The 17,532-nt window shown below is 41.2% G+C and overlaps 1 protein-coding gene across 3 annotated transcripts; it reads left to right on the top strand.

The window, feature by feature from the left end:
* Window positions 1-1,105: 1,105 nt before the first annotated feature.
* SLC38A2 (solute carrier family 38 member 2) lies at window positions 1,106-14,903 on the top strand. 3 transcript variants are annotated; one of them, XM_049627232.1, is made up of 16 exons: window positions 1,106-1,196; window positions 2,322-2,519; window positions 2,820-2,901; window positions 3,049-3,164; window positions 6,050-6,123; window positions 6,210-6,302; window positions 6,432-6,513; window positions 7,911-7,993; window positions 8,390-8,448; window positions 8,561-8,728; window positions 9,135-9,214; window positions 9,329-9,429; window positions 10,011-10,135; window positions 10,481-10,625; window positions 10,746-10,843; window positions 11,901-14,903. In XM_049627232.1, exons 2-16 carry the CDS (start codon window positions 2,404-2,406, stop codon window positions 11,997-11,999), a joined length of 1,521 nt encoding a protein of 506 aa, XP_049483189.1. In that variant the 5' UTR covers window positions 1,106-1,196; window positions 2,322-2,403; the 3' UTR covers window positions 12,000-14,903. The 3 variants fall into 3 exon arrangements, with proteins under 3 accessions (XP_049483189.1, XP_049483190.1, XP_049483191.1); XM_049627233.1 differs by having other exon boundaries at window positions 1,108-1,196; window positions 2,403-2,519; XM_049627234.1 differs by lacking the exons at window positions 1,106-1,196; window positions 3,049-3,164 and having other exon boundaries at window positions 2,424-2,519.
* The last annotated feature ends 2,629 nt before the right edge of the window (window positions 14,904-17,532 follow it).

Below are 17,532 nucleotides of genomic sequence, written 5' to 3'. Positions count from 1 at the left end.
GACCACATCACCACTGGAAGGGAAGGACGGCTCGGTCGGGAGAAAGTCTCCCAGACTAGCACTCCAGTGGAGGCAGCGCCTTTGTAAATACGAGGGAAGAAAGGCGAGGTGAGAAGTGCTCTCAAATTGGGTCTGGGGGTGGTGGAATGAGCGAAATGTGTCTGCGAAAGGAAAACTGGGAACTCCTACACCTTCTCAGAAGAGCGGCTCCCCCCACCCCGGAGGCCCATCTGGGATCCCCTTTCAAAGGGTCTCTGGCTTGCTGGTCGGCATGTAGTTTTTCCCCTCCTAGGGTTTTCCACGTTCATACAAAAAGGATAGACCGACATGGAGCTGGCCCCACCAGGCTAGTTTTGAAGAGTGAAAGCAGGTCTAGACGGAGAAGAAAGAACGAGAACAGAAATCGACCATGGAGACAGCGTTGCTGCGTTAGTCCAAGTTTGCGAGAGAAAAACCCCAAGTAAATCACAAAATAACAGGCAGGAGAGAGTTGGGTGGGCGGGATGTGTCCCCAAAAAGCCTGGAGGAGAAAGCAAAGACTGCTGGTAACTCGGACGGAAGGGAAATGAAGCAGAAGGCTCCTTATAGACAACCGCATGTGTTGGGCACATATCGAGGTTGACATGAACAGGCCAAGATGAGCATGGGGGGTCTTTCCGGGCTGACTAGGAGACCGGAGAGAGCGGGGTTTGGCTCTCCGGAGGGCTGGGGGCGCCAGCGGGCGGAGCTACGGCCCCGAATGGGCCGCGGGTAGAGGGGTGGGACGGGGCGGGGCCTGCGGGCCCGGGCGGGCCGGGGGAGGAGCCCAGGTGGTGTTGATATACAAAGAGACAGCACCCCGGCGGCTGCGGCCCCGCCCCCTAACGCGTCCTCCTGGGCGGCCGCTATAACCCGCTGCTCCGCGGGCAGCTTCAGAGCCGCGCGACGCCGCCGTCCTGGAGCACTTTACCTACAGCACCGCTGGCAGCCGAACCACGCGTTCCCGTACACTCGAGCCTTTCCCTTGAGACGGCGGACGCCGGACGATTGGGGCGGCAATTTGCCATTTCCTTTTTTTTGCTAAAATTATTTTCCCTGCCTATTGTTGGGGTTTTTTTTTGGTTTTGTTTTTGTTTTGCGATTTTTGTTTAGCTGAGAAAACCCCACTGAAGGCGTTTTCGTGACGTCTCCGGGATACGAGAGCCGAGACCACCGAGGTAACGCGCGCGGGGGCGTCTGTGCAAAGGGCGCGGGCCCAAGCGGGAGTGGGGGAGGGGCGTCCGGGAGGGGCCGCGGGTGGAAGGCAGCTGCGGGGGTCGTTTCCTCCCAGGACTGGCGTTTGTGGTCGGCGGGGCCCGTCTTCGACCCCGGCCCGTAAGGGGGTCGCCGCCCTCCTCCGGACGGGGGAGGGGCGCGGCGCGGGGGCCGCGTGCCCGCCGGGAGGGGAGCCGCATCCTCCCGTTAGGGGGAGGGGAACCAGCCCGGCCCGCGGCCCCGCTGCGGCAAGTCTTGTGACTGATTTGCATTAATAAAAAAATTAAATCGAGGGGTCCTGGAATTTGGGAGCAGCAGAGGTGGGTTCGGGCTTCTGGTATACAGAGGCCACGGTTGGGGAAGACGGGCCAGGAACATTTGATAATCGGCGATCGATATTGCATCAGTTTCCTTTCCGGGCATAGGAGGGGCCAGCCGGGCGAAGCGCTAGCGAGCCAAATGCCTGTAGACGAGTGTGCTCGAGGGCACGGGCGTGCGCGTGTAAACAAACCCTCGCCGCCTCTGCTTGCTGGGGAACGGGTGTTCTCCCCTTCTCGAGAGAGGACTCTTGTCAGCCCTTTATGCCCTCTTCGAGTCCGCTATGTGCCGCAGAGGCATTTCCCCGTGTGGGGACCCTGGGCACGAAAGGACGGATTACGCGCACTGCTGTTGCAAATCCTAGAAACGGGGAGCTGTGCGCCTGGGGTGCGCGCACACCTAACCAATGCCCGGCGTGCCTGTGCACGACCAGAGAGGCTGGAGGAAAAGCAAAACAGCCCCCTTGCACCCCACTCCTCACACTTGGGATAATGGAGAGGGTGCAGTACCAAAATCCGTTGGAGAGGGTCCGGAGGGAACGGGCCTCTGCGGGCACATCGCCGCGGTGGGACCATCTTTGTTCTTCGCGGCTTCGCTGTCTGTACTTTTCCGCCCCTTGGCGCGCCCCCGCCCCTCTCGCTCGGCTGGTACTTTTCCACTCGCCTGGCCGGGGATGAATCAGCCGCGCTGCGCCTCCCCGCGGCGTCACGTGACCACGGCGGGCGGGCGGGCGCTGCAGTCCTGACGCGCCGCCTCTACCTTCTTCGCAGGCAGCCGCGCGGGCCGGTGCACTGCCAAGGACAAAAGGAGCCCAGTGTTGATCGCTGTACCCTATTTCCTCCCGGTGCCAGCATGAAGAAAGCCGAAATGGGAAGGTTCAATATTTCCCCGGATGAGGACAGCAGCAGCTACAGTTCCAACAGCGACTTCAACTACGCCTACCCCACCAAGCAAGCTGCTCTGAAAAGGTAGGAGAAGTTGTGTGCTTTTTTTCTTAAAACGGCTTGGGGGGGGGGGGTCCGGGGTTCTTTACCCCCGACTCTGCTTCTGTTGCTTTAATTTACTGTAGCATTTGGAGAGTGTGTAATCTCTGAAAGAGTATCCGATTGTCGCAGTGACAGTATTTCGTGTGAAAGTCGACTCCTACTTAATTCTTAGGCGTTTTAGTAAAGGTGTGTGACAGCACTAAAGGGCAGTCTGTGTTCAAGCATTCCGTTGTATATTTCAAAAACAGTTCAGGTTTACCCTTTTTTTTTTTAACCTCACAGCCATTATGCAGATGTAGATCCTGAAAACCAGAACTTCTTACTTGAATCGAATTTGGGAAAGAAGAAGTATGAAACAGACTTTGTAAGTTGAAAATAATAATTTGTGTGTCTGTGGCTTTATGGAGTAAAAGAATAGTTTTACGTTTAGATTTCAATCTAACTTGCCCAAAGCTGGTTTTCTCCATTTAATTATTGTTATATGTTTGGTTATCGTTTTCCCTCTATGTAGCATCCAGGTACTACTTCCTTTGGAATGTCAGTATTTAATCTGAGCAATGCGATTGTGGGCAGTGGAATCCTTGGGCTTTCTTATGCCATGGCTAATACTGGAATTGCTCTTTTTATGTAAGTATGTGTAAGTAGTGAGTCTGCCATGCAGGGCAGTTAATATGACGATAAAACATACTTTTGGCTCCAGAGATGGAATTTACAGTTGAAGTAGTTGACTTAAAAATCATTTGTGTGAAATTTAAAATGAAAAATCCAAAAACCTCTTTATTCTGATGTGTAACTGCATGATACCAAGAAAGCCAATTAGGAAGAAGTAGGACAACACTTTAATAATTAAACCAACAGTCTTTAAATCAATTGGAATAGTTAAAAGTTGTAACGGGTTGGATTGTGAAGAAGAACTATTGATAAATCCAAGGTGGTTAGAAATTTTGTTCTGGCAAAATGGAAAGCAAAAATACTAATAAGCATGGTACTTCCAAATTGGTTTATAAATGAGTTTCCCCAAGAACCTTTGCACAAGGAAAACAGACTTTTTAAAATATATAGGGTGTGGTGGTATTTGCTTAACCTGGAACATGTTTGTTCTAAGAAAAGTGAGTCATAATTTTCTGGACACTGAAAGAACCCATATGTGGTGTGGTTTGTTTTTTTTGTTTTTTTTTTTCCCTTTTTAATATTTATTTCTTTCAGGTCTGTGTGGTTGCTACATGCCATAGCAAAGAAATAAATATTTTAATAAGTACTTGCTTTTAAATGTTTTTTTTTTTTTTTCCCCTAGTTGCCCAATTAAAATTACTTATTCCAGTGCTTTCTAGCATCAATGCCTAGACTAGAATTTTGGCGCTATAGAAGACAGTGGTTGTTAACTGATGTGGGGTCACTAATCCTTGGAAAATAAGACAAGTGTGGACATTATGTCCAGAAAAGAAGAAGTACAAAAGTACATGTAAATTTGACCATACATTTTCAGTGATGTCTGTATCATAGCTGTTAAGTACCTATGGGCTCCTGGCTAAGGCAAGTTCTGTGGAAGATAGTGTGATTTATTGTGCAGATGAGGAAACTATACCTTACAGGGAGTATGGAATTGTCCCTTTTGTGACAGATGTGTTTTAGTTAGCTGACAGGTGCCATCTACTCAAGTTATTTTCTCCAGCAGAATAGCATGTTCATGAAAGGAAAAGCAGAACTTTGCAAAGTTCTGCTTCGTGGTGAAATTCCACACTGAAGTTAAGCCTGGCTTTGAGCATTGGAAGCTAGGATTCCAGCAGCTTGCTTCTTTAGCATGAAGCTTTTGAGAATTCTTACTAAGGGGAAGGACCAGGAATTTACATCGAAAGGACCCTAGAGTTTCAAAGTTTTTACTGGGGAGCTTAAATGGCGTCATTGTTAAATATTTGAAGTCCTTCCTGGCTCTTATAAAAACTAGAGACAGTCTTTAAAGGCTGCTGGTATGGTTATATGTTATAATTACACAAGACAAAATGGCACCTGTTTCATAAGTGAAAACAAAATTCTGATGTTACCCTTGCACTTTTGAAATTACCTATACTTTGGTAAAGTCTCTGTGTTTGATTAACCTTTTTAATAAATGGTTAAATAACATCAGGAGTGATGAAGTGAGTGTTTAATCCCATCAGTATCTTACAAGGTATATTTAGAGGATATAGAGGTATGCAGGTAAATGGGCCAAAAGCCACGTGGCTGCTATAGTCTGGTTAAACAACTCTAGCTACGCTTATTAGGCAGACTCAGTCTTGAAATTGAAAGTGACCTCAAAGGTTATGAAGTCCATTCATCCCTCATTGTAATTTCAGTGTAAGAAAGAAGGGCTGAATTTGTCAACATACTTTGAACATTGCTTTTGATTAAACCAACAACTTTGTACAGTTAGAAGTAAAAGTAAGGCTGATGGTGTCATTTTTCCACCTCAGACTAGACCCCATGAAACTTGTGGCATGAGAATGGCAGTTTTAATGCCACCACCTAGGTTTTAACTAATAGACATCCGGTTCTTTGCCAGACCTGATATGGTACCATATTCATTGTTCGTGTACAGAATCAAAAAAAGGGGCTCTCTTGTTTGCAGAGTTTTCTGTGCTTTCTCTGGTTTTGACTTTTTTTGTTGTTGTCCTTTTTAATAAAAAGAAATCCATACTTTTCTTGGCTTGCCCAGGAGGGGAGGAAAGTAAAGCTGCAATGAGAAAGAACTTGTGCCCTTAAAACTAAGTGACATTAGGGAACCTTTAGTTCCTCCCTATTTTTTAACTTTTTTTCTGTTCCACCAGATGGAGGGGAGGAGATAGCCCAGTCAACTGATAGCCTGCTTGTTCTAGCACAGGCATTGTTTAAATTTGTCATATTACTGGGCCTGTATTTACACCATGGTGGGCAATATGGTATATTGTCACAGTGGTTACTTCTCTGACTTGTGCCCAGTTTGTAAAGCTGTGCCTGACTATCTCTTTTCCCTTTATAGTCCCATTCCTCCTCTTATTTATGTAGTCCAAGTGGTCTCAAGATCTTTCCTGAACCTGTCTCGGTTGCATTTCACAAGTGCCTTGTGGGCTGGGTTTACTGGCAGATAATTACCACCATTTTATAGATAAAAGGAACTATTAAAATGCAGAGAAGTGGCAAGGATACAGTTAAATATTACAGTGCCAGAATCAAAGTTCAAGTCTCATGAGTCCACCACCTTAAAGTTGAGCTTTCCTGGGTCTCCTGACACCTTTGAGTCAGTAGGTAAACCCCTGCTTTAACCAGTATTGTAGAACTAACACCTGAGACACAGTGCAAGTTTTTAGTACCAGGTAAGAAAAGATGACACTCTAGCCAGGAGAGTAAACACCAGTCCTTGGAGGCTTTCTGTCTAGCGCAAGAACTATTAGGACACATTACGTTCCATATTTAATGTGTAGCTACAAGCAAAAGAATGGTCTTTAAATACAGCTGTGCTTATTGATAACCCTGTGCCTTTTCCTTCTCTTCATCAGAATTCTCTTGACATTTGTGTCCATATTTTCCCTGTATTCTGTTCATCTCCTTTTGAAAACTGCCAATGAAGGAGGTATGGTAGCATTCTTGAGATTTCTAAAACAATTTATGCCTGTCACGATTTTCTCCCTTCATGCTTCTGTGTTCTTCATATTACAGGATCTTTATTATACGAACAGTTGGGACATAAAGCATTTGGATTAGTTGGAAAGCTTGCGGCCTCTGGATCAATTACAATGCAGAACATTGGAGGTAAGGATTTTTAAAAGGTGATTTGGGTAGACTTTTTGCTCTTTGTGTAGCACAGAGTGGTGACACGTTACTTTCGGTGTCACATGCCACATTTTGCACTTGTAATGGTATAATTTTGTTTTCCTCCAGCTATGTCAAGCTACCTCTTCATAGTGAAATATGAGTTACCTTTGGTGATCCAGGCATTAATGAACATTGAAGATACAACTGGGTAGGTGCTAAGTAAGGTTACTCATAAGAAAAATTATAGTCTAAAATGGTTAGATACATTTTATCAAAGTTGGATACAAAATAATTACCAATAATTTTTCCGTAAGTGTTCCTGTTGAAATTGAGCAAGAAGTCCCCCATCAACTGAGCCGAACTCTTAAGAAAGAGGGCAGATTGAAGCTAGTGCTGTAACTCTGAATAACTTCTGTAACCTGTGTGTGAAAACAGGTTTTCTAGAACTTCACTTTTTTATATTCATTGAGAGATTGTAGCTGAATAACACATACTCCAACCTAAGGTTGAAGCTTTGAGTAATGTTAAAGACCAGTCCTGTCTGATTTTTTGTAAATTTGAAATTCTTAAAGCTTAAATCTGTTCAAAATGTATAATACCAGAAAATGTATGACCACACTGTGGAAACCTTATCCTTGTAGCAAAGTTATTCCTCCCAGTGGAGGAACAGGTTTTTATCTAAAGTAAACATGGGGAAGGATCATTCACTTGCCCGCCTGCAGCTCATTATCTCAAAGTAGAGCAATGTGGTTATCTCTTTGGCTTGAGAAATTTAATAAGCCACCTTAAACACTAGTTTTCTGTGGGGTCTTTGTTGCCGAAGTAAGTGGAGTAGAATTCACAGGGCATTTAGAATTTGGAAACGGCTATTTAAAAGAGGGTATGGTTGATTACCTAGAAAGGAAGAGACCTCGTTAGAACTCTTAGGACACATGGGTAATCTTTTCTCTAAGTTCAGAAGGGGCCTTTTGACTGTTTTTGGAGTCAAGGTGGGTCAAGGTGTCACAACATACTTTTGACAACCTGGAATAAATCCTGGTTTGGGGAATTGGGTTTTGTTGTCTTTTCTTTGCCTGTGTATTTTACCTAAGTATGAAAAAGTCTCCTTGTTGACGTGTTGAATAAGTACTTGTGCTAATGGATGTCTGAAAGAAACTTGTTTTAAATTTTCTTGTCTCTAGCATTAAAAATTGCAGGCTCTAAAGCTATCTGTTACAGAGTTGGTGTACAATTCTTCTAAAAATGCTTCAAGATAAGATTACTGGCCTAACAATGCTGCTTTGTTCCTTACATTAGTATCAAGCCTTAAAGAAGCATTTTATGTTATGAATCAGCTGGCAGCCTTCCCAGAGCAGACAGTGGGACAAAAGTTATACTGTTCACACCCCATTTCTAACCTGAGTGAATATTCAGCTAGCCCAGAGTTAGACATTTATTCCTGCCTATGCTCTGTCTGTGAATAAGCGGCACTTTTTCCAAACTTGTCTTTTTTGTGTGTTTATTTTTATAGTATTTCTATAAAATGAGTCCCAGGAGAAGATGTGTCTAATGTTTTGGGGATTTTCGTGATTGGTTTTGACCTTGTTTCTCTTTTCTTTAATTCAGACTGTGGTATCTGAACGGTGACTATTTGGTTTTGCTGGTGTCGCTGGTGCTCATTCTTCCTCTGTCACTGCTGAGAAACTTAGGTGAGCAAACTCCTCTCGAAAGAATTGAAATGAGCCTCTCACCAGCTAGTTGGCTTGCCCTTAATAGAAACGGAAAGCCAAAAGGTCCCCAACACATAACTTTGGAAGCGGGAGAATATACCCCTGTGTAGGCCTTTCAAAATCCTGTGGCCAGGGGCTAGAATGTCTTGTTGACATTTGATAATATCTCTGCTTCATAAATAATCATACAAAATGAAAGTTTCCACTCTTTCAGTTATTTATTTTTACATAATTCTATACCTGGGTATATAAGAATTAGAAATTTCGTATTGTGTTTATACTAAAGTCTTCTAGGCAGCATTGAGTTATTTAGTTGAGAAAATATATTTGCCTGCAATCTGCTGAATTAAAGTTTAATTTCTGCCCCTCTTACAGGATATTTGGGATATACCAGTGGCCTTTCCTTACTGTGCATGATGTTCTTTCTGATTGTGGTAGGTATAATTTTTCTGTAACACTAGAGATTCTCTTATGAGCCCAGTCACACTATTCAGTTTAACAAATGCAAAATTATTCAATTTAACAAATGCAAAATAATGTTTTCAGGTGATTTGCAAGAAATTCCAGATCCCTTGTCCTGTGGAAGTTGCCTTGATAATTAATGAAACTGTAAACAGCACCTTAACACAGCCAACAGCTTTTGCACCTGAGATGGTATTTAATGTGACTGATGACGATACTTGCAAACCACGTTATTTTATCTTCAACTCCCAGGTAACTGAATATAGTCTTTATTTCCTTAAAGTAAGATTTTAGGGAAGAAGAGAGGGAAACTCTCCACCAGAAATTAATTCCCAAGGAAAAGGGAGGAGAGTTAATAGCTACTCTTCAACCATGAGTAGCTAGTTATTGAATTATTGAGGACTGAGAAGAAAGCCGTAGGTTTGTATCTTAATATAGATGGAGAAATGAACTAATCCTATGATGTTAATAATTGACACATTTAGAAGTTAGGATGTTGGTCACACTTAGTGAACAGATTAGAAGGGAATCTAATTATGCAAGGGAGACTTTGAGGTTCTGATCCTAAAATTCATTAATACAAAATAGAAGCTGCAAAACTGTGGTAACACAACGTGTTCCATGAGGATTTTAAGTAAATTTTTACTTTTTTTTGCAGACTGTCTACGCTGTGCCAATTTTGACCTTTTCATTTGTCTGTCATCCTGCTATTCTTCCCATTTATGAAGAGCTGAAAGGGTGAGTGCTTTACTTATTTTTATATACATTCGTTGGGAAAGTTAGAAAAGTATTAGATTACTGCGATAACTACTGCTAAAATACAGATTTGTATTTTTCTCTGAACTTACACAGCCGCAGCCGTAGAAGAATGATGGATGTGTCCAAGATTTCATTTTTCGCTATGTTTCTCATGTACCTGCTTGCTGCCCTCTTTGGATACCTGACATTTTATGGTAAATAATGTCTGGATTTCAGAAAAAGACACTTTGTGAAGTAAAATCGATACGTTCTTGTGTATAATCTATCACTTGTATTCTGTCTATTTTGGTATATTTCATATCTGTGATGAGAACCTGAATTTGGAGCTTTAGACTATAGGAATATAGTGTATTTAATCTGTGACTTCTCAAGTCCAGGTTCATCTCATTAGTCATGTGATGGCATTTGTATGTGATGCGCTTGCACCTAAATTCATCCTCCCCACCTCCTCTTCCAATCACCTTTCTGTTATACAACACAAACTGTAAGCCAGACCATGGGATTTAGCTATTTAGCTCCTGTTGTTTTTGATGGGGGTCATGTGGCTAAATCTGCTTGGTATTTAGGAAAATTTCCCTTCAATGTTATTTTAATTGCATTAACCCTAATTCCAAATTAATCTTATTAGCCTCTTAGTTTATAGTCGTTTTGTGAGTAGCTAATAACTGGTGCAAATTTGCTGTAAGTTAGATTTGTTAGATTTTCTACCTGATCTCTAGAGGAAATGGCACACTTGAAGCTTTTTTTTTTTTCTTTTTTTTGTCTTTCCCCATAGAACATGTGGAGTCAGAATTGCTTCATACCTACTCTACCATCATAGGAACTGATATCCTCCTTCTCATCGTTCGGCTGGCTGTGCTAGTGGCTGTCACTCTGACAGTACCAGTAGTGATTTTCCCGGTAAGTAATCCCCTCCCTGCTCTGCTTTCATTCAGTAGGAATGCGTTTTTAAACATGTGGAGATTTGTGAGCAACACCAAGTTGATGGTCGTTTTCGAGGGATTTTTTTTTTTTTAATACTTCGTAGATTTTCCAAACATCCTGGGGCATTTTTTCCATAATTGAAGATCTAAAATGATCTTCGGCATCCAGATGTTAAGGAAACAGCAGCAGAGGAAGGGACACAATTTAACAATTTAGAAAGCTGCTTTTTTAGATACATTTCCCATTATTTGGGATTTTTTTTTTTTTCTCCCATTAATTCAAAGCTGGAATTGCAATTTCTGTCTGCGTTTTCTTTTGCAGATCCGGAGTTCCATAACTCACTTGTTGTGTGCAGCAAAAGATTTCAGTTGGTGGCGTCATAGTCTCATTACAGTATCTATCTTGGCGTTTACCAATTTGCTTGTTATCTTTGTCCCAACTATTAGAGACATCTTTGGTTTCATTGGTAAGTTTGAGCAAGTGTCAGAAGTTTTTTCACATATCAGGGATTTTAAAGTTTAAAAAATGAATGACAAGCGACTCACTATTTGTCAAGACAATTTGTCAAGAAAATTTTCTTTTACAGGTGCATCTGCAGCTGCTATGTTGATTTTTATTCTTCCATCTGCCTTTTATATCAAGCTAGTGAAGAAAGAACCTATGAAATCCGTACAGAAGATTGGGGTGAGTGAGATATCCTGACTACCAGAAACTGTAATCTTCTAACCAGAATTTCCTCACCTGGTTTTAATTTTAGTCTCTTAGCTGTTTGTTGTGGTTATACTTCTGAGTTTCTAGCAAATAGTTCTATAATGGTATATTCTGCATACAGGTGGAAGGTTGGGGGACGGGTGGTGAAAGACCATTTTGCTTCTAATACAAACCTAAGTTCATTGCAAGAAAGCTGTTGAGATATTTTAGAGAGAGGAATAGAGATAAAGAGTGGAGATACTGACTCAGCTTTCAGTAGTAGTTTAACTGGTGTTTGCTGGAGTGCCCCTTGTTACAGACACTCAAATAGGCCTTCTTAAAGGAGAGAACAGAACTAACCATCTTCAAAGCAAAGCTGTGGGGAGCTGTCACAACACTTCAAAGTGCCATAATGTACTTTAAAGTGGAATAACAACTAATTTTACAAAGAATATGATATGTTAACTGGTGGTGGGGCTATTTAGGGAGAAGACTGCTTTTTAGTCGTTACTCTGCTACAATTCGAGTCTGATTAAAGAACTAGAATTGCTTATAAAAAAAAAAACTGCCATCTTGTTTTACTCAAAATATATAGTGGCAATAATTGAAGGGGGTAGAATTAGGAGTAAAGTTACTCCTGTCTCTTTGGAAAACTTCTGGCTCTGATGCAGGCTGCATTTTAGGATGACTTCGGTTTGATTCTGTGATTGAAGTTTTTGCTTTAAAAAATGCAAAAAACCCAAAACAAAAAATCAGTCCCATTCTATTACATGAAGGAGTTTATTAAGCAAAGAACATTTATTTACCTTTTCATTTGAGACAAAGGAATGAAAAAGCAAAACTTTGGAAGATTTCAAAAGTAGACTTATTTTGTACTGCAGGTAACCCCCTGGTACCTTAACAACAGTTTAAATATCTTTAGCAAGTTAGCAAGGTATGTGAAATGCTGTCAGCGTAATTTTAGTAATTACAAGACTTTTTAAAAGTAAGAAGGAATGTTGAGTGGATATATTTCTTTGCTTGCTGATCAATTTCTCTTTGCTCATTGCAGGCTGTGTTCTTCCTATTAAGTGGCATAGTGGTGATGACCGGAAGCATGGCCTTGATTGTTTTGGATTGGGTGCACAATGCCCATGGAGGTGGCCATTAACTGGCACCACTGAAACTCCCATAGTCCACTTGATGCCAGTGTTGAGTCAACTCAACTCACTATGAAATTTCACCTAATGTTTTCAGTTTCACTTCCTTTTGAAGTGCAGATTCCTCGCTGGTTCTTCTGAGTGCAGAATAAGTGAACTTTTTTTTTTTCTTTTTAAAGAAATTATTCTGTATACTAGAAATGGATATTAACAACAAAACCACGAGTCTCGGGTTAATGGAAGTGACAATTTTATTCCATTCCAGAGAATGGACGAACTCTTAACTTTTATCAAGCCACATGTTTGGCTGTGTCATTGTTTAACTTGGATATTTTATGATTTTACTTGAATGTGCCTAATGGAACCATTCGATGTGAGAAACAGTTCTTATTAATTTACAGCAAAGTATTGAAATAACCATTGAGGAAAACACTATTATGTTTTTGTACCAAAAATATTTAAAGACCTCAGAAGCACTATTTTACTTTTAAAAAAAAATTGCTTTTTTTTTAAACCTTCTCCAAAAACAACTGTCAACAAATTCCATTAAGAAAAACTCACTGGTATTTAAAAACAAATGTTAGTATTATGAAATGATTTGCCTTTTTGTAGGCATAATAAGCCAAATACTTTTTTTACCCAAAAAATTTTTAGAGAAAATGATGTAATGAAAAATTGTACCATGAATAGGAGCATAGTTTTTTCCATTCAGACTTCACCATTAAAGAATAATTGAATATTGTTATACCAAATCAGGTGAACTTGTTCATCACTTTTCTTCTGTGGCCCCAAATAATTTGCTTCATTCAGACTGAGATATTTATGGCTTCAGTCTGTTAGAATGGAAGATACAATGCAAATATTTCTGTGGAAAGTAAAATAACTAATTTTGAGGTACCAAATAGTGCAATTGGGTAAAACAGGGTTTATTCAGTTGCATCTGTCTCCAGAGTTGTATTGACAGCTCTGGGTTTTTTGGGCCAGCCCTTTTTTGACATTGCTTCCAGCAGTGGAAAATGAGCATTTGATGGCTACAGGCCAAAACTATTCTATCCAGAGAGTGCAACTTTTCAAAATGCTCATCTGCTCCTGGAAGTGTGAATTACTTGATAATGTATGGCTTAGTTGTGTTCATGTTTTGTCTACAGTAGAGGTCTAATTTCACAGGTTACACCGATATTTGGTATAAGTTCTCTTTGTCTAGGCCACTGGGTTTCTCATGCAGTAATTTTTTAAAAACTCATTTGCACTGGATTGTCATCTCATTCTTGTACAACACAGAATTGTTTACATCCAACAAGTGGTTAGCTAGGGAAACCAGTGCAACCTGAGTGTAAGGAGTTGGTCCAACTGCATGTGCACCCTGCCATTTCAATGCCAGTTAGAAGTGAAAAAAATTACTTGGCTTTAAGAGCACATTTATTGTACGTTATGGTGTATGGTGAATATATTAAATAATGTGGTACTTTGCTCATCAGGCATAATGTCTAAAATCCAGTATATACATAATTCCATTAGTGGTTGAGGGAAGCAAATAATGGAATCATTAATTGGTCATCTGGCTCTTAAGGTTTTCTCTTGAACTAAGCATTTCTAGTTGTAGGCAAGGGCCAGAAATGTGGCAGACATGGTTTTTGTTACACATTCTTGTATTATATGTGAGTAAATTGCAGACAGGATGTGTCTGTAAAGACCCTTGTGGATGGAACTGGAAGACGTCTTGTAGTGCTACATTGGGTGAAACCAATGGTCCATTTTTGTTTCTACAAAAATTGAGTAATTGGGGACCATCTAGAAAGGCAGTGAGAAGATGGATTCTACAGCACTGCTTTCATTTAATTGGGCTTTGGCACTCCCTTCAAATCCAGAACCTCACCTCTAGTTCAGACCAAGAATTGGCACTTCTACTTGAGTTCCTGGAAGGATTGCCGACTTTGTATCTGAGACCTGCCAGGGAATATACCAAGTAGAGTTGTTTTCTACAGTTTACATCCTTTCAATGTGGGAGAAACTACCATGGCAACCAGAAAGGAATGGAAAAAAGAATTTTCTTCTCACAGCGAATTGATGTGGGGAGGCTCCTTCAATCCTCTTTGGCTGTTTGAGGTTCAAAATGAACTGCCTAGAGTAAATTGCATTGCATGATATTCTTGGAGCTATCTTGTCTGCCTTGAGGTTCCTAAACAGTGAATTCCCATTAATGAGCAGTCTTCAGTATTAAAACCACTGTCTTGTCACCTCATTTTGCATTACTGTCTTCCGTGGATGTTTCAGTTATAACTGTAATGTTATTTATAGAACAGCATTAATCCATTAAAGCTAACCTATTTTTCAATATTTATGATAATCTGTACATACATTGTCTGTCCATATGTATTTGTAATATATAATGTATATAATGTCAGGTTTGGGTCTGGGTTCAAGTGTATATATTCCTGTAAGTTTCTTAACTGCATTTTGATGAATTCACATTATGTATCTATAAGAATTGTCCCCAAAGTACCTGTACAGAGATTTCAATATAAACAAATTGACAAATTATGTAAACACTAAAACCTTAAAGTATTCTTTAAGTTGTATTTGCAATAAACAGACTGGATGAACATCACATTTTTTCATGAAAACTTGGTGCAAATTCAGATCTCTTATTTAAATTTTAAATAAGGTCTAATTTTCAAAATGCAGTAGTTTCAAAATGTGATCTAGTGTAATGAAATCAAATGTGATCTAGTGTAATGAAAGATCTTTGAGAACCTGGGTGTGTTAGCTTTATGTATATAGTGTAAATACCCCCACTGTACTGTTAGAGGCCAACACTTCCACTAGGACTTGTTGGCAAAGAGTGCTACACCGTTTCAATGAAACAATGTATGTTTGTTTTAACTGAACTAAAATAAATACATGCTTAATCCTGAGTAGTCCTGTTTTCTTTGAGGTAATGGGATAAACAGTCTCTGATGTATTTTACATCAGGACCTACTGAGGTGTCCATATAATGGTAAGGAGTATGATGAAGAGAATGGTCAGAAAGAAGTTTTCAAGTTCCTAAAAGTGTGAAGAGGGAAGGAAAAACCTGCTGAAAGGCCTCCCAAGGACCCAGAGTTGGGCCTGCTGTGGGTAGGCCAGTAGTGCATCAGGATCACCTGGGAGCTTTTTATGAGTGCAGCTACACAGTCTGATTCCATAGGTCTGGAGGGCAGCCCACAGGTCACCCCCACCCCCACCCCAGAAACCTACCCCAGCTGATGCTGAGGCACAGATAAAACTAAGGAGTGCTGAAATAGGCCTAGGAAGAAGTCCCGTGGAGTTCAGCTTAGGTGAGGTCCCAGGAAAGCATCAGCACTGTGGCTGCAGACGAATCTGCAGACAGGCTGAAGTTTATCTGAGTGACACTAGATGGGAGAGGGGTTGCTAAGATACACACGGTAGTTCAGGTATGGCCTACTGATAGCCTTCAAAGCTTAGAGCATGTGCAGTGAAATATCCAAGGCCAAAACAAAAGAAGATACAGCACCAGGTGTGCTTGGGAGTGGTTGCAAAGGCCACAATTTTTCCGCAAGTGCAATGGTTAAGTGGGAGGGCATTATTTGTGGTTAGAAAGTGGAGCAGAATATGCAATGCCTCCGAATTAACAAAAGGCTTAGAGGTGTCAGTTACTCATCTGAGTGTTCATTGCACACCTACTGCATACAAATAACATGCCCTTGGGAAAGATGATGAGGTTGTGTGTCGCACTCCAGTTTTAACAGAATCCAGACGCTTTGAATGAGCCATTCCAAAAAGAAAAGGGATACCGAAATGAAGCAGAATACCAATTTAATTAATCTGAAACTAGGAATATATTTGGTGGGTAGGTCCACTCAAGAGATGAAAATACAGTTCTATAACCAGGTAGTTAGCTATTCCCAAAAGATCTCTCCAGTAAACCTGAGGAATATTCTAGGAACACTTCTAACTAAAGAACAAGAGTAGTCTGTCCTGACTTGGAAATACTCTTTCCTGGACAATTGGCTTAGTTACGTTTCTGGTAACAGTAAAGAAAATCCATTTAAATTAGGTTAAGCAAAAATGATGGCAAAGGAAGAGGACTCAGAAGGAGATCAGGTACCTCAGAGAATTAAAAGAAAAACAGGCTTCCCAAAGGTCAAACACGAGATTTGTTCCAGAGACCTCAGTGACAGAAACATGTGAGACTTCACTACAGAACTCTGCAGTTAGATTGTGAACAATTTCCTCAGCCAACTTCTCTAGATAAACATTGGCTAATACTGGGTCCTGATCTCTACTATAGCCAGGTTGGCAGGGTGACACAGGACAAACAGGGCTACCAAGACCCAGCCCCGTGGTTGGGAGAACAGTTCCCTGAGGAGGAGGAGGAGGAGGAGGAGGAGGAGGAGGAGGAGTGAAATGGTCATGGGCTGGAAATAGGGTCACCAACTGTCACAGCTTTAGCACTAGAAGTACTGCATTCTAGGAAACCCCTCAGTCCAAACTGGGATGGTTGGTCACCCTAGCTAGCAAGGCATGCAGGAAAGTGATAAAACGGCTTTGCAGTACTGATAATCTCATTTTCTCTAATTTCCTTTTTCTAGCCTCCCAGGGAGAACACCAGTCTTCTTTTACAACTCTGCCCCAAATCAATGGATTATATCTTCCTCAAATTACTTTTTTTTTCTGATTTCCCTCCCCCCATGAGTCGTAAGTTTCATAAGAGCAGACACCTGTCTTTTCATTAATATATCCCCAACATTCACAACAATCTAGCACATCACACATAAGTTGAGAAAAGGCTCCAAGTTTTAAGCAAAAATTTACTAAATGCTTGTAAAATAAATACAGCAAGTACCATGAAATTAAACACTCTGACTTAAAAGATAATAGTTTCTTCATCTTCAACCAATAGCCTATGACAGGAAGGCTTCTTGCCTAGCCTGTGATCTGCCTCCAGGTGGCAGAAGCCATCTTTAACCTCTACTACATACATGTGATTTTGCGATGGTGAAATCTATTTCGAATCCTAGTCAGACTTGGTTGTGTTCCACATATTGTGAGGGAAAAGTTCACACAGCAAGTCTGGTTGGTTACTACTTATGTCTTCAAGGGAACCATGAATGTCTCTTGGCCAACTCCTGGGAATGTGGACCTCAGAAAGTTTTTTATGCTAGTGACTAATGGTATTGTTACATATACCTAAAGCAATGGACCATGCTATCCTGGCTTTTCAGGTTGCTCTACCCAGACACCAAGATTAATGACGTGCACCTGGTTTCATTGTTGAGATCCTGAGTTTTGGCTGCCAAGACTGGTTGCCAAGCAGAATATGCCTACGTAACCAGTCCCCCATAAAAGCCTTAGACCTTGAGACTCATTTTGGCTTCCCTGAGCAGAGACATTCCACACGCGTCCCTGTAGTTCACTGCTAGAAAAAAAGCACTCATTCCTGTGTGGCCTCAGACAAGGAAGTTCTTAGGACCCTGTGCCGGACCTCTCTGGATTCCAATGTTACGTATCATTTTCCTCTTCCTTTTGCTCTGTACCCTTTGC

This window comes from Panthera uncia, chromosome B4 (genome assembly GCF_023721935.1).
Source record: "Panthera uncia isolate 11264 chromosome B4, Puncia_PCG_1.0, whole genome shotgun sequence".
In the NCBI taxonomy this organism is placed as follows: Eukaryota; Metazoa; Chordata; class Mammalia; order Carnivora; family Felidae; genus Panthera; species Panthera uncia.
The sequence above is the reverse complement of the archived record's forward strand: the minus strand, read 5'-3'. Positions and strand labels throughout refer to the sequence as shown.

Coding starts and splice junctions, on each gene's coding strand:
- SLC38A2 (XM_049627232.1), top strand. CDS start 2,404: ATGAAGAAAGCCGAAATGGGAAGGTTCAATATTTCCCCGGATGAGGAC. Junction 2,520..2,819: donor AAGCAAGCTGCTCTGAAAAG/GTAGGAGAAGTT, acceptor TTAACCTCACAG/CCATTATGCAGATGTAGATC. Junction 6,303..6,431: donor TACAATGCAGAACATTGGAG/GTAAGGATTTTT, acceptor GTTTTCCTCCAG/CTATGTCAAGCTACCTCTTC.